The 13,640-nt window shown below is 41.8% G+C and overlaps 1 protein-coding gene across 4 annotated transcripts in view; it reads right to left on the bottom strand.

Annotated features, from left to right (window-relative positions):
- Positions 1-821: 821 nt before the first annotated feature.
- SLC22A2 (solute carrier family 22 member 2) overlaps positions 822-13,640 on the bottom strand; it is a 32,768-nt gene continuing 19,949 nt past the window's right edge. For 3 of the 4 annotated variants that reach the window (XM_006051244.4, XM_006051246.4, XM_006051241.4), the window contains 2 exons: positions 10,849-10,948; positions 822-2,470 (listed from right to left, as the gene is read on the bottom strand). In XM_006051244.4, coding sequence (XP_006051306.2) covers positions 10,879-10,948 — 70 coding nt within the window. In that variant the 3' untranslated portion in view covers positions 822-2,470; positions 10,849-10,878. Of the gene's footprint in view, positions 2,471-10,848; positions 10,949-13,640 lie in introns of those variants that run through there. The other variant, XR_006542252.2, reaches the window with a different exon arrangement.

Below are 13,640 nucleotides of genomic sequence, written 5' to 3'. Positions count from 1 at the left end.
TAAAACTTTATTTAAAAACAGGCAGCATGCTGGATTTGGTTTATGGACTGAAACTTGTGTCAACAGCAAGAGTTCTTAACTGAGTGAGGGATTGGTAAAAGCCTGTGAAAGTATATGCAAATTTTGGATATGCAGTTTTCTGGACAGAGGAACATAGCTTCCTTTGGAGGTCAAATACATTTTGACCATTAACTTTAAGAAACATTGTTACAGAGAAGTGGCCTCTTCTGGGTCCCCATAGCATTTCATTTTGAAAATATTGTTTTTAATCTTTTATTTTGAAATAACTAGATTCATGGGAATTTACAAAGGCAATCCAGAGAGATTCTGGGTCCCCTTCACCTGGTGTTCCCCAATGGTTCCATCTCATATAATTATAGAAAATATCAAAACCGGGAAACTGACATTGGTGCTTTATGTGAGTATAGACCCATGTCACTTTATCACATGAGTAGATTTATGTATTTATGTAACCACTACCATAATTACTGATCTGTTTTCCATCTCAGGAGTTTTTCCTTTCATGACTGACCTTTGGAGACTGGCCTTTATCACTCAGCCTAGCACCCTTGAGATCCATTCAAGTTGTGTGTGTCTTGTTGATTTGTTCCTTTTTCTTGCTGAGGAGTGTTCCTTGGTATGAGGAACATTTTGATTATTTCCAGATTTTGTTTAATTAGAGACGAAAACTGCCATGAGCAATTGTGTATGGTATTTCGTGTGGATGCATGTTTTCCTTTCTCTGGTATAAATACCCAGGAGGGCAATTGCTGAGTGATATTGTAAGTACATGTTTAGTTTTTAAAGAAACCATCAAACTATTTCCCAGTTAATCATTTATTTTTAAAAACAGCATGAGCATGCCGCAGATCGACACGTGAAAAAATAAAAATGCAAGACTTGCAGAAAAAGCAAAACCTTTCTCATCGTTCCTGTGCCCTGCCAGTCCCATTCCTCTCCCCCTAGATCATTAGTTAGATGCGCATCCTATTATTTCCACATCCTTATTCCAAAACTCACCTTAGCCCTCCACCATGAAGGTCTTTATATGGAGTAGCTATATGTCATTTTCACTCTTTTTCCACTGATGAGTTGATATACCATAGCTTATTTAAGCATTCCTCACATACAAGGACTTTGGTTATTTCCAATTTTTGCTCTCATCAACAAATGATGCGGTGAATACCTCCGAGATGAATCTGTATACACTTTAGTGTTTCTCAAAAATAGATACTGAGTGGTGAAATTGTTGGGTCCAGATGTGCACATTTCTAATATGTGCACGGACACTGCCAAACTGCTTTCTAAAGACTAAACCAATCAACTCATGCATGCCAGCAATGCGTGAACGTTCTTTCATATCCTCATCCATACTTGATATTTTCAATTTTCTAAATTAATTTTATTAATTAATCTGAAGAGTAAAAAATATTTCATTATTATTTCCCAGCAGTGAGGATACATACCTTTATATATATATATAAAACCTAACCATATTTTAAAGCTATTTCTATAAATAACTTTGTATTCTTGAACCATTTTTTTCCTATGGTCTGTGTAAAGGATTATCATTTCTTTATTGACTTTTAGTAGCTTTTTATTTATTTTGGGTATTTGCCCTTTAATATTTTATATGTGGCAAATATTTCCCCAAATCTGTCACTCATTCATTAAATTTACTTTTGGGGTGTGTTAAACAGCTAGCCTCATTTAATTTAGCCTTGTCTTGTGTTGTCACATCAATCAGTCAGTCATTCACTTTATGTCTCTTGGATTATGCTTTTGCCTAAGTAGTCCTCCTTATTTCAAATTATGGAAATATACTCATAATTTTTCTCATGTTGTTGTTCTGCTAACTGTTGGAGCTGATGCTAGAGGTTCCAGCCAGCACATTAAATCTAGAATCTTGGGTCAGAGCACTCAGATCAGTAAATCTTACCTGACTCATTATTATGTTTCATCCTCCTGGGCCTTGTATCTTTACGATTCATTCCTAAACTTGTAGCCAGATTTCTGCTGACTTAAATGATAAAATCTTGACATTTTTTTTATGTGTAAGCTATTTCTTTCGTAGACAGACTTTTTGCTTCTCCCTTGAGATATTCTAGAACCTACTCTGGAAATATCTGGTCCAGAGGAGTACTGGCATCCCCTCTGAAGGTACCTATGTAAGATGAGGTCATTGGAAGTGTTTAAGCAAGTGAAGATTTGCTTGAACCTCTAAGACCTCATCCTAGAGGCAGATTTGCATACAGCAGTACAACAGATTCCATTTGGTTATAGATCAAGGTTAATAGTGTCCAAACAGAAGTAAGGTTGACAAGTATAGGCTTTGTGGTGAGAGCAGAAATGTTCGATTCTTGCCTTGTTATTGTCAAAGCAAACTAGAGCAGCTCTCTCTTCTTAATTTAGTGGAGGGTCTAGTTTCTTGACTTCAATGTAAATCATCTTTTCTTTGTTTTTTCCTGACCTGCAATAATAAAACAAAAAAGGAGAGAGGAGAAAGAGATTATGAGGAACTGAAAATCAAGATAAAGTGGATAATAGAAAAATGGAGCAACAAATGAGTATAAGCTTTGTCCAGGATCAGTCTTGCCAAGTGTTCCTTGTGGTGATGCTCAAAAAGAAAATGGAAAGAGCATCGTGAGCAGCTATTGTGGATGAAGTCACTCCTAAAATGCTCTCCCAGGAGTGGGACTGGCCCACATTCTTTATTCAAGGTGTCTCACTCCTCTCTGTAATAGAGAACACGCTAAACATCTGAAATTAATTTTCTATCCCTTAGATGAATGCAAAATATAGACACTGTTATCATCTCTTCTGCAAATAGGACTTGAGAAACCATTTTTACCAAAGATTATTGACTTTTCAGTAAAAGTAAGGAGCAAATAAAAATTAATTTAAAAATTTTTTCAAATTGCAACTTTTCTTAGTCATCTTGTCTTTATGAATATGAGGATCTTGCTGATATTCATGTAAAAATGCTGCTTTCTTCACTTTGCTGTTCCCAGCCACACCCTCTTGGCATGCTTGTGTTTATAATACTGAAATCCAGGTTGGGGCTGCTCCTGGGTCCCCCAATTCCTCATAGAATGCCCCCCACTTGGAGGGGCTTAGTCTTGCCTCAGTCTCTGGATCCATCTGAGAAACAGAGAGGAGCAGAAGCTCGCCGTAATCCAGGTGGTTCTGGAGTCCTCTCAGACTCCAGATGCAGGGGCCCAAGCTCAACAACCAAGCTCCAAGGGCCTCCTTGTCAACAGTGGCAACAACAAAAACGATAGTTGCAGCAGCAACAGCAGCAAGTACAGCAACAGCAGCAGCAACAACAGCAACAGCAACAGCAGCAGCAACAACAACAGCAACAGCAGCAGCAACAACAGCAACAGCAGCAGCAACAACAGCAGCAGCAGCAGCAGTAACAACAGGAACAACAGCAGCAACAACAGCAATAGCAGCAACAAAAGCATCAGCAACAGCAGTAACAGCAACAGGAGCAACAACAACAGCAGCAACACCACCACCAGCAGCAACAGCAATAGCAGCAGCAGCAGCAAAAACAGCAACAGCAATAGCAGCAGCAGCAGCAAAAACAGCAACAGCAGCAACAGCAGCAGCAAAAACAGCAACAGCAGCAACAGTAGCAGCAAAAACAGCAATGGCAGCAACAAAAACAGCAGCAGCAAGAACAGCAACAGAAGCAACAACAGCAACAGTGACAACAACAGCAGCAGGAGAAACAACAGCAACAGCAGCAGCAACAGCACCAACAACACCAGCAGCAGTAACAGCAACAACAGCAACAGCATCAACACCAGTAACAACAGCAACAGGAACAGGAACAACAGCAATAGCAGCAACATCAACAACAGCACCACCAGCAGCAACAGCAACAGCAGCAACAATAGCAGCAGCAGCAGAAACAGAAGCAACAACAGCAACAACTACAGCAACAGCAGCAGGAACAGCAACAACAACAGCAACAGCAATAGCAACAGCAGCAATGGTAACAACAGCAGCAGTAACAGCAGCAGAAAGAGTAAGAGCAACAACAGCAGCAGCAAAAACTATTGTTGCTGCAACAACAACAATAGCAGCAAAAGCAGCAACAACAATAGCAGTAGCAACAGCAGCAGGAACAGCCAGGTTGCTGACAACTGAAGGCAGCCCTGCACAGGGCACTTTGCATGCCTCATCCCTCTCGTGAGCTCAGCCCTCCGGGGCGAGGTGTGTCCATGAACCCTGGCTTTGGGGCTGCCAGGATTAAAACCTTGGCTTTGTTACTTACTGACTTTGGGCAAATCTCTCTTTTTTATTCTGTCTTCAAATGGGGTTAATGATACTACCTACTGCCTATGGTTGTTGCGAGGATTAAATGAGGTGATACAGGAGAAGGGCTTGCAGAGCACTAGACGAAAGCTCTCAGGACATGTAAGCTATTGCGGCTCAATTTTACAGGAAAGGAAACAGGCTGAAGGGGTGAAATAGGTGTATGTTAGTAAGTCAGAAGGCTCTGTGTACCTAGGATGGACTCAGGGACTGAATAACTTGAGTGGTGGTGGGGCTCCTGTCCTCCCTGGTCTTGCCCGTGCTCACTCAGTGCCTGGGACACTCTGTCCACACCTAGCGAGAAGCGTGCCTGACCCCAGGTGCCAGCTACGGCTGCCCCCTCTCCTGGGCGCCTCTGCCTCCTGCCAGCTGGCCCCTCCTCATCTTTCTCTGAATGGGAGCCTCCACCCGACTCGGCTTCAGTCTCCATCTTCTCACATGCTCCTCCTGTCACACTCTGAACCCTACTCATCTCTCTTCTGTCTTTTAAAGGTGAACTGGGTTACACAGTACAGAGGACAGAAAAGTGCAAATCTTCATAGATGTATTTGCAGATGGCATAGTTAGCAAGAATGTAAAATAACAATAGGAATAATATTGCGCAATATCTCTTTAGCCTACTTTGAACCAGTCTGATAAAAATGGAAAATTCTTTCAAGTATAGGCATATTGGTGTATCACTGAGCTGCACTTCCCTGTCTCAAAACCATTCAGCATATATTTAAAAATTTGATTTCCAATAAGCCATCTGGGTACATATTTTATTGTTTTGTAAAACAGCTGTGAAAACTTCTATGAATAGTCTTGGTGGTTATTGAACATTTACTAACAGCCAGGCACTTTACATGCATTATCCGCCCACCAGGCTCCTCTGTCCATGTGATTTCCCAGGCAAGAATGCTGGAGTGGGTTGCCATTTCCTTCTCTAGGGGATCTTCCCTACCCAGGGATCAAACCCACATCTCCTGTGTTGCAGGTAGAATTTTTTTTACCTGCTGAGCCATCAGGGAAGTCCCATTTAATCATTACAAAAAATTCAATGAATAGGAACTCTTTTTCCATTGACAGATGAAAAATTGAGCCCTAGTGGAGTGAAGATAACATGATAGGAAATATGAGGACCCATAGCCCAGCAGGACCCTATGAAGCCTTTCCAGAATAGACACCCACCCATGACCTCCACTTGCCTTTGTCTGTATAAAAACTTTAGTCAAAGAATACATTCAATCAGAGAAGTGAGAAAATGCAGAAAAAAAAAAAAAAACCAGCCAACCAAGACAAAATAATACTCTAACCGTTAAATAAAGTCAAGGACCTTTAGTTCCTCTTCAAGGAATATAGATAATATTCCGAGCCGTGTCCTTTGAGCTGTTTTGCAGATACTGAAACCCCACCAGATGGAAGAAACTACCTATGCTGCCCAAAAACTCTAGACCCCATACTGGTTGAAACCAGAAAGTTGATGATGCTGACTCCCAAGTACCTCACCACCAACCAGTCAGAAGAATGTCCATGAGATGGTCACACACCCCATAACCCCCTTCCCTCACCTTGTTTTATAAACTTTTCCTTGAAAATCTTCAGGAAGGTTGGGTCTTTTAAGCACTAGCTGCCCTGGACTCTTTGCTTGGCACCTGCAAAAAAAGCTATTCTTTTCAACTTTACCCCAAAACTCTGAGATTGAATTCAGAGTCAGTGCACAGAGGCTGGGTTCTGGCATCAGACCAGGCCTGTTCCTCGCCATCACATGTTGCTGCCTTGCCGACACTGGAACTGGCAGGGGAAAACCTAGGGCCACCCCACATAGGGGTGCTGTGGAAGGAGCTCTGCATTTATTCCACAAATATTTGGCGAGCGCCTGCTCTTTGTGTTCAGGGACTATGCTTAGCTCTAGGGACACGACCATAAATGATGTAGAATTTCGGTCCTCCAGGAGCAGCAGCACTCATGTGCACGGGAAGATGCACTGGACAAGGTCTGTGGGGGTTGGTTGATCAAGATCAAGGCTCTCAAACTCAAAGGTCCACACTCACCAGACGGAAAACAGAAGTGTCCTAGGCACCAAGCGTGGGAAGGCAGGCCTGTGGCTGGCTCCCCAGGCATGCCCTTCAAAGAACAGACCTGTCACCACTCAGCTCCTCCAAGCTGTCAACAGGAGGAAACTGCCTGCTCAGTGTTACCCAATTCTCTGATTTAAAAAAAAAAAAAAAAAAACAGATTCTGGAAATTCAGTTTATGTGGAATTTCCCACTTAAAAAAATTATGTGGGCCAGGCAAAGCTCTTGAGACTCCGGTGTCCCATAAACTGCTAGGGTATGACCTCTGGCTGAATTCAAAGCCTCTTCCAAGTTCTAGGAAAAGCCTCAGACCACTGTGACTCTTCTGCTGTGACCTTTGCCCAAGTACTGAATATGTGAAGTGTGAAGGGTTTGTAGCATGGGTACAATTCAGCTCAATTCATGGCACCAATGGGCCGAAAATGGACTACGGATAAAACAAACGGTTATAGCTAAGCATGTCACATAAACAGATTCATGGGGGAGTGTGTCATATATGTTTCTCTGTATGTAGATTTTTAAAAAATTGTTTTATCTATTTATTTTTGATTGCACTGGGTCTTTGTTGCTGTGCTTGGGCTTTCTCTACTTGCGGCCAGCAACGGCAGCTCTCTAGTTGCGGTACATGGGGCTTCTCACTGAGGTGGCTTCTCTTGTGGCGCACAGGCTCTAGGCCCATGGGCTTCAGTAGGTGCTCCATGCAGGCTTCGGTGGTTGCGGTTTCCTGGCTCTTGGGCCTGGGGGCTTCCGTAGTTGTGGGACACGGGCTCCGTAGTTGTGGCTCATTGGCCCTAGAGTGTGCATCTTCAGTAGCTACGGCCCACAGGCTTAGTTGCTCTGTGGTGAGTGGACTCCTCCTGGACCAGGGATCGAACTTGTGTCCCTTGTGGCAGGCGGATTCTTATCCACTGTACCAACTGAAAGGGAAGTCTCTATTTTTGATTTTTTAAGGTTACTTTTAAAATAGAATTGTATGTGTTCAGAGAGTGCAAAAAGCATGCACTGAAGAGTCTCCCTTCCACTTACATCCCATAGCCATCTAATTCCATAGATGATCAATGTTATGCATGTTCTTCCAAAGATAAATTGTATATATAATTTATATATATGTTTAATATATATTTAAGTTTCCTATACATGTATTTTGCTCTTTGTGCACAAATGATTATATACCTTTTTATGTTTTGCTTTTTTTCCCCATTAATAATACATCTGGGAGAATTTACATATCAGTATATATATATATCAAGGTGCTTCATTCTTTTTATTTATTTTTTATTTATTTATTTTTTTGCTTCATTCTTTTTAATGACCATGGAGTATTTTACTGAATGACATACCATAATTCACCTAACTGTCTCCCGATTGATTGACATTTATGTTGTTCTCACTCTTTTGATGCATAAAAATTGCCTTAATGAATAATCCTATACAAACACCATTTTACACACATAAATTTCTATAAGTATGGAATTGCTGTATACAAAAGTACACACATATACAATTTTGATATTATGTCATACTGCCCATCAGAAATGTTTTAAGGACACTGCCTGTCTCCCCACATCTTTTACCAACACAGTAAGTACAGTTGATCCTTGAATAACACAAGTTTGAACTGCATGTGTCCACTTACATGTGGATTTTTTTCTATAAAAAAGTTGAAAAATTTTTGGCAATTTGTGACAATTTGAAAAACTCTCAGATGAAACATGTAGCCTAGAAATTTTGAAAAAACTAAGAAAAAGTTAAGTACATCATGAATGCATAAAGTATATGCATGCATTAGTCTGGGCTTCCCTGGTGGCTCCGTAGTAAAGAATTCCCCTGCAGGGCAGGAGATGGAGGAGATGCTGGTTCGATCCCTAGGTCGGGAAGATGCCCTGGAGGAGTGCATGGCAACCCACTCCAGTATTCCTGCCTGAAGAATCACATGGACAGAGGAGTCTGGAGAGATACAGTCTATAGGGTTGCAAGGAGTCAGACATGACTGAGGCGACTGAGCACGCATGCACGCACAGACTTTAGTCTCTCCCTACATAGGCATCAGGTGAGTGATATTTAATGCAAAATTAATAATGTATTCATTTTCTTATTGTTTTATAATTTTGCTTTCAAAGAATTACATTATCTTACATTATGCCTCTCTTGATCGTACTGGGGAACCTGCCTACCATCACAGGTAAGTGGTTTTTTTAAAAAAATGTAACAAATGTTTCCAATGCTGTATCATGAATATGACTGTAATACTGTATGGCACAGAAATGTCATATCAGTGCGTTCATTCGTGTATAGGCTAGGCTGCTGTGAGCAGTGGAGGGCCATAGCATCAGTCAGTTACAGTCGGCAGCCATAAACCAACCACACAGACATTGCTTCAGAGTCAGTGCCTGAATCAATGATGGTGGCCGAGATTCAGTCGCTAAGTCGTGTCTGACTCGCAACCCTGCCCGGCTCCTCTGTCGATAGGAATTCCCCGGCAAGAATACTGGAGGAAATACTGCCGTTTCCTCCTCCAGGGGATCTTCCCCACCCAGGGATCACACCTGTGTCTCCTGCATTGGCAGGTGGATTTTTTTTTTTTTTTTTAACCACTGAGCCACCTGGGAAGCCCATGAATCACTATATCTGTAAATAAATATGGATTTCTTTTTTATATTATCTTTTCATTTTTGATGTCACTTGTTATTAATACACGTAAAATCTACCGTGTTTCCTTTTTAATTTTATTTATTTAGTTTTGGCTGTGCTGGGTCTTCACTGCTGCATGGGCTTTGCTCTAGTTTTGGCGAGCAGGGACTACTCTTCATTGCGGCATGCAGGCTTCTCATTGCGGTGACTTCTCTCATTGGGGAGCACGGGCTCTAGGGCGTGCAGGCTTCAGTATTTGTGGCACGTGGGCTCAGAAGTTGTGGTCCCCAGGCTCTAGAGCACAGGCTCAATAGTTGTGGTGCATGGGCTTAGTGGCCTGTGGCCTGTGGGATCTTCCCGGATCAGGGATTGAAGCCATGTTTCCTGCATTGGCAGGCCAATTCTTTACCACTGAGCCATCAGAGAAGTCCTACAGTGGTTTGTATCATATAGGAAAATGTTCATGTAGGTGCTGATAGATGATTTGTCTTATAAACAGATGATGTAAATTTATAAATTTACAGTATTGATAAACAAGGTGTGTGAGTGCTAAGCTGCTTCAGTCGTATCTGACTCTGTGTGACCCTATGGACTGTAGCCTGCCAGGCTCCTCTGTCCATGGGATTCTCCAGGCAAGCATATCGGAGTGGGTTGCTATGCCCTCCTCCAGGGGATCTTCCAGACCCGGGGATCGAACCTGCACCTCTCATGTCTCCTGCATTGGCAGGCAGGTTCTTTACCACTAGTGCCACCTAAGAAGCCTGAAAAACACGGTATAGTACTGTAAATGTATTTTATTTTCCTTATGATTTTCTTAATAACATTTTCTTTTCTATAGATTACTGTAGGAACACACTATATGATACATACAACATATGAAATATATCTGAACTGCCCTATGTGATTCATAAGCTTCTGATTATTAGCAGTTGGGGCTTCCCTTATAGCTCAGTTGGTAAAGAATCTGCCTGCAGTGCAGGAAACCTGGGTTTGATCCCTGGGTCGGGAAGATCCTCTGGAGAAGGAAATGGCAACCCACTCCAGTATTCTTGCCTGGAAAATCTCATGGACAGAAGAGCCTGGTGGGCTGCAGTCCATGGGGTTGCAAAGAGTCGGGCACGACTGGGTGACTAACACTTACTTACTTACTTACCTATTAGCGGTTAAGTTTTGGGGGAATTGAAAGTAAGTGGATTTTGATTGCATAGGAGGTTGACACCCCTCACTCCTGTGCTGTTGGAGGGTCCACTGGATATTTTCAAGCAGTTTGATCTTTGACAATCCCAGGGTATAATAGTGCAGGGTAACTTTGCAATTCTCTTACTATGAAGGAGATTGGGCATATTAATATATTTTAGAGCTGTTTTTTCCTTCTTTTCACTAAATTATGTATTCAAGCCCTTTGTCCATTTTTTCCTACTGAGTGATTTTTCTTATGAATTTGTTAGTACTCTTTATACATTGGGAAAATTAGCCCTTTATGGAGGAGTAGACATTTTCTCTAAGTTTGCTTATCTTTTTTAGCTTATGGAAGTTTTTCAACACAGTTTTAAATTTTTATTTAAAGGTGAACTTTTTTTTCCTAATGGGTCCTGGATATTTTTGGTCAAATTTTAAGTCTTCCTCACTGTGAAAGGGTAAAGGGCTTCTCCTATAATATCTTCATTCTCTTTCACTGTTTCTTTGTTGGTACATTTTAATCTTTGCTTTCATTTGAATTGATCTCAGTGTATGGTGGGAGGGACAGATTCACCGTCATCTTTCTTTCCAGCCGGCTACAGCGTTTTCCCCAAACATGTATGGAATAGTTCATGAAGAAATCGCAACTCCCTACCTCTGCATGTTCTCAGCTTCTTCAATGGTCTCAGGCAAAGTCTTCCCTTTGGTTTCTGGGAGCAACAGCACCAGTCCTCCAGCAATCAGGCCAACCACAGCTGAAAGCCAAACAGACAAAGATCACATTCAGGGTTGATGCATGCTGCTTCTGTAATTAGAGCTCCCCTTGTTTCTTAAAAAAATTTTTTGATGATTTCCTATACTTACAGATTCCTTTGCCATCTCAGACTGCCCTGTTCCCCATCATAAATATTTAGCCCGTTCCAAATTCCGCTGAATTACAATTCCTTATAGGGAAATGAAATACTTCACATTTTGAGTCAAAGTTATTCTAGGCTAGAGAACATTGCCATGATATTAAGATACTTTAGAGTTAGAAAATAACTCTGAAAAAAAACAATGCTAAGAAAAGAAAGAATATAGCCCTGCCAATATAAAGCACTTAGTAATGAAAATGAGTTAGAAACTTGGATTGTTACCAGCAAATAAAAGTAATGAATCACATATTACTTCATAACAGCATTAAATGGTATAGCCAGGCTTTTTATTTTATTTCTATTTATTGTTGCTTTTTATTTTTTATTTTACTGAAGTATAGTTGATCTACAACATTGGGTTGATTTCAGGCATACAGCAAAGTGATTCACATATATATATTCTTTTTAATATATATAGCTTTTTAAATGTATACATTTATATATAGTCTTTTTATGTATATATATAGTATCTTTATATATATATGCATGTATTTTTTATGTATATCTATATATAGACTTTAAATGTATATAGATGTATGTATGTGTGTATAGATATAAAAAGACAATATATATCTATACATATATATACTTAAATATACATAAAAAGAATATATATACACACACAAATACATATATATACATAAAATATATATATACATGTACACACACACACACACACACACACACACGTGCTGTGCTGTGCTTAGTCATTCAGTTGTGTCCAACTCTTTGTGATCCCATAGACTATAGCTCACCAGGCTCTTCTGTCCACCGGATTCTCCAGGCAAGAATCCTGGAGTGGGTGGCCATGCCCTCCTCCAGGGGATCTTCCCAAACCAGGGATTGAACCCAGGTCTTCCTCATTGCAGGCAGATTCTTTACCATCTGAGCCACCAGGGAAGCCCATGAATACTGGCCTGGGTAGCCTATCCCTTCTCCAGGGGTTCTTCCCAACCCAGGAATCGAACCAGGGTACATCTTTATATATTTTCTGTCATAGAATGCAAGAAGTAGGATATGGGTTTTTTTACTATTTGGGGGTTTCAAAAAAATGCCTGCTGGACTCCATTTTCTGCACCCTTAAAACTGAAATAGAAATACAGGCCTCCAGTGCACAGTGGTTCAGGGCACCGGCTGTAGCTCTGGGCACCAGGGTTGCTGACACCCCAAGTGCTGACTCCCCGAGCACTGGTCTTAGAGCTCCGAGAAGTTCTATGATCTCCCGATACTCCAGGCACCTCTGCAGAATGTGGGATGATGTCTCCACCTCAAATGCTTGTTATGGGGCTGAAATGAGTTCATATTTGTTAGGTGCTTAGAAAAGTGCCTGGCCCATGGCATGAACTTTTCCAATGTATTCGTGTGTTGGTTTTCAAGCTTCTAGATGACCATTTCTGGATATTACTAGAGCACAATTTGCACACTATTATCATGCATTGGAGAGGGAAATGGCAAACCACTCCAGTGTTCTTGCCTGGAGAATCCCAGGGACGAGGGAGCCTGGTGGGCTGCCGTCTCTGGGATCGCACAGAGTCAGACACGACTGAAGCGACTTAGCAGCAGCAGCAGCATTGTGTGAAAAGAGAAAGAAAAAGTGTAAAACTGCTCGTTTTGCTTCCTCCTAGCTTTTAAAAGCTGGTGAGAGAAGGAAACTACCAGCAATATAAAATCAGTAATTGTCTTCTTCCCAGGTGGTTCTAGTGATAAAGAACCTGCCTGCCAATGCAGGAGACGCAAGAGACGCGGGTTCGATCCCTGGGTCAGGAAGATGTCCTGGAGAAAGGAATGGCTACCCATTCCAGTATTCTCACCTGGAGAATCCTCTGGACAGAGCAGCCTGGCGGGCTATATATAGTTCATGGGGTGACAACGAGATGGACACGGCTGAGCCACTAACACTTTGCTTACTTCAAATTTGAAATGCAATTAAAATCCTTTATCTTTTTGATGGACAGGCAGGGCCCAAAAGAGGGTCTAGGTCTGGGGAGTTCCTCTGGGTCTGGACTTTGCATATTTTGTTGTTGTTGTTGTTGTTAAATGGTACTAAGAGAAACAAAATAGATACTAAGGAGTATCTATTTTCTACCCAGAAATATCCCTCAGACCCACGGACCACTCACTGCCAACCTAGGGGAGTGGCTGAGGTTGGAGTGTAAGGAAGAAACCAGAACGTGCTCCCAAGATGGAAAGGGGGTACTGGGGTCAGGCCCCTTGGCCAGTGCTGGGGGAGGAAGGAGTCTGGGCCCGGGGCTCCCAGCCACTCTGCCTACCTCAGGATAGAGACCTCATGTTCTATCAACTTGGCCATCTTGTTGTTATTAAGTTGGAACATGGAAACATTCGTCAGGTCTCTTTCGGGGGTGAGTTCTCTCAAAGCTTTGGAGTTTTTGCTGATAGATCTACAGCAGTGGAAACTTCTGCCCTCAAAAGTCCCTCGAGCAGAAGGAACGAGCAGAGACACGTGGGTGTGACAACACGCAGGATTGGGGGAAAGAGACACGTGGGTGTGACAACACGCAGGATTGGGGGAAAG

This window comes from Bubalus bubalis, chromosome 10 (assembly GCF_019923935.1).
Source record: "Bubalus bubalis isolate 160015118507 breed Murrah chromosome 10, NDDB_SH_1, whole genome shotgun sequence".
Classification (NCBI taxonomy): domain Eukaryota; kingdom Metazoa; phylum Chordata; class Mammalia; order Artiodactyla; family Bovidae; genus Bubalus; species Bubalus bubalis.
This window is presented reverse-complemented; position numbering and strand designations above follow the sequence as displayed.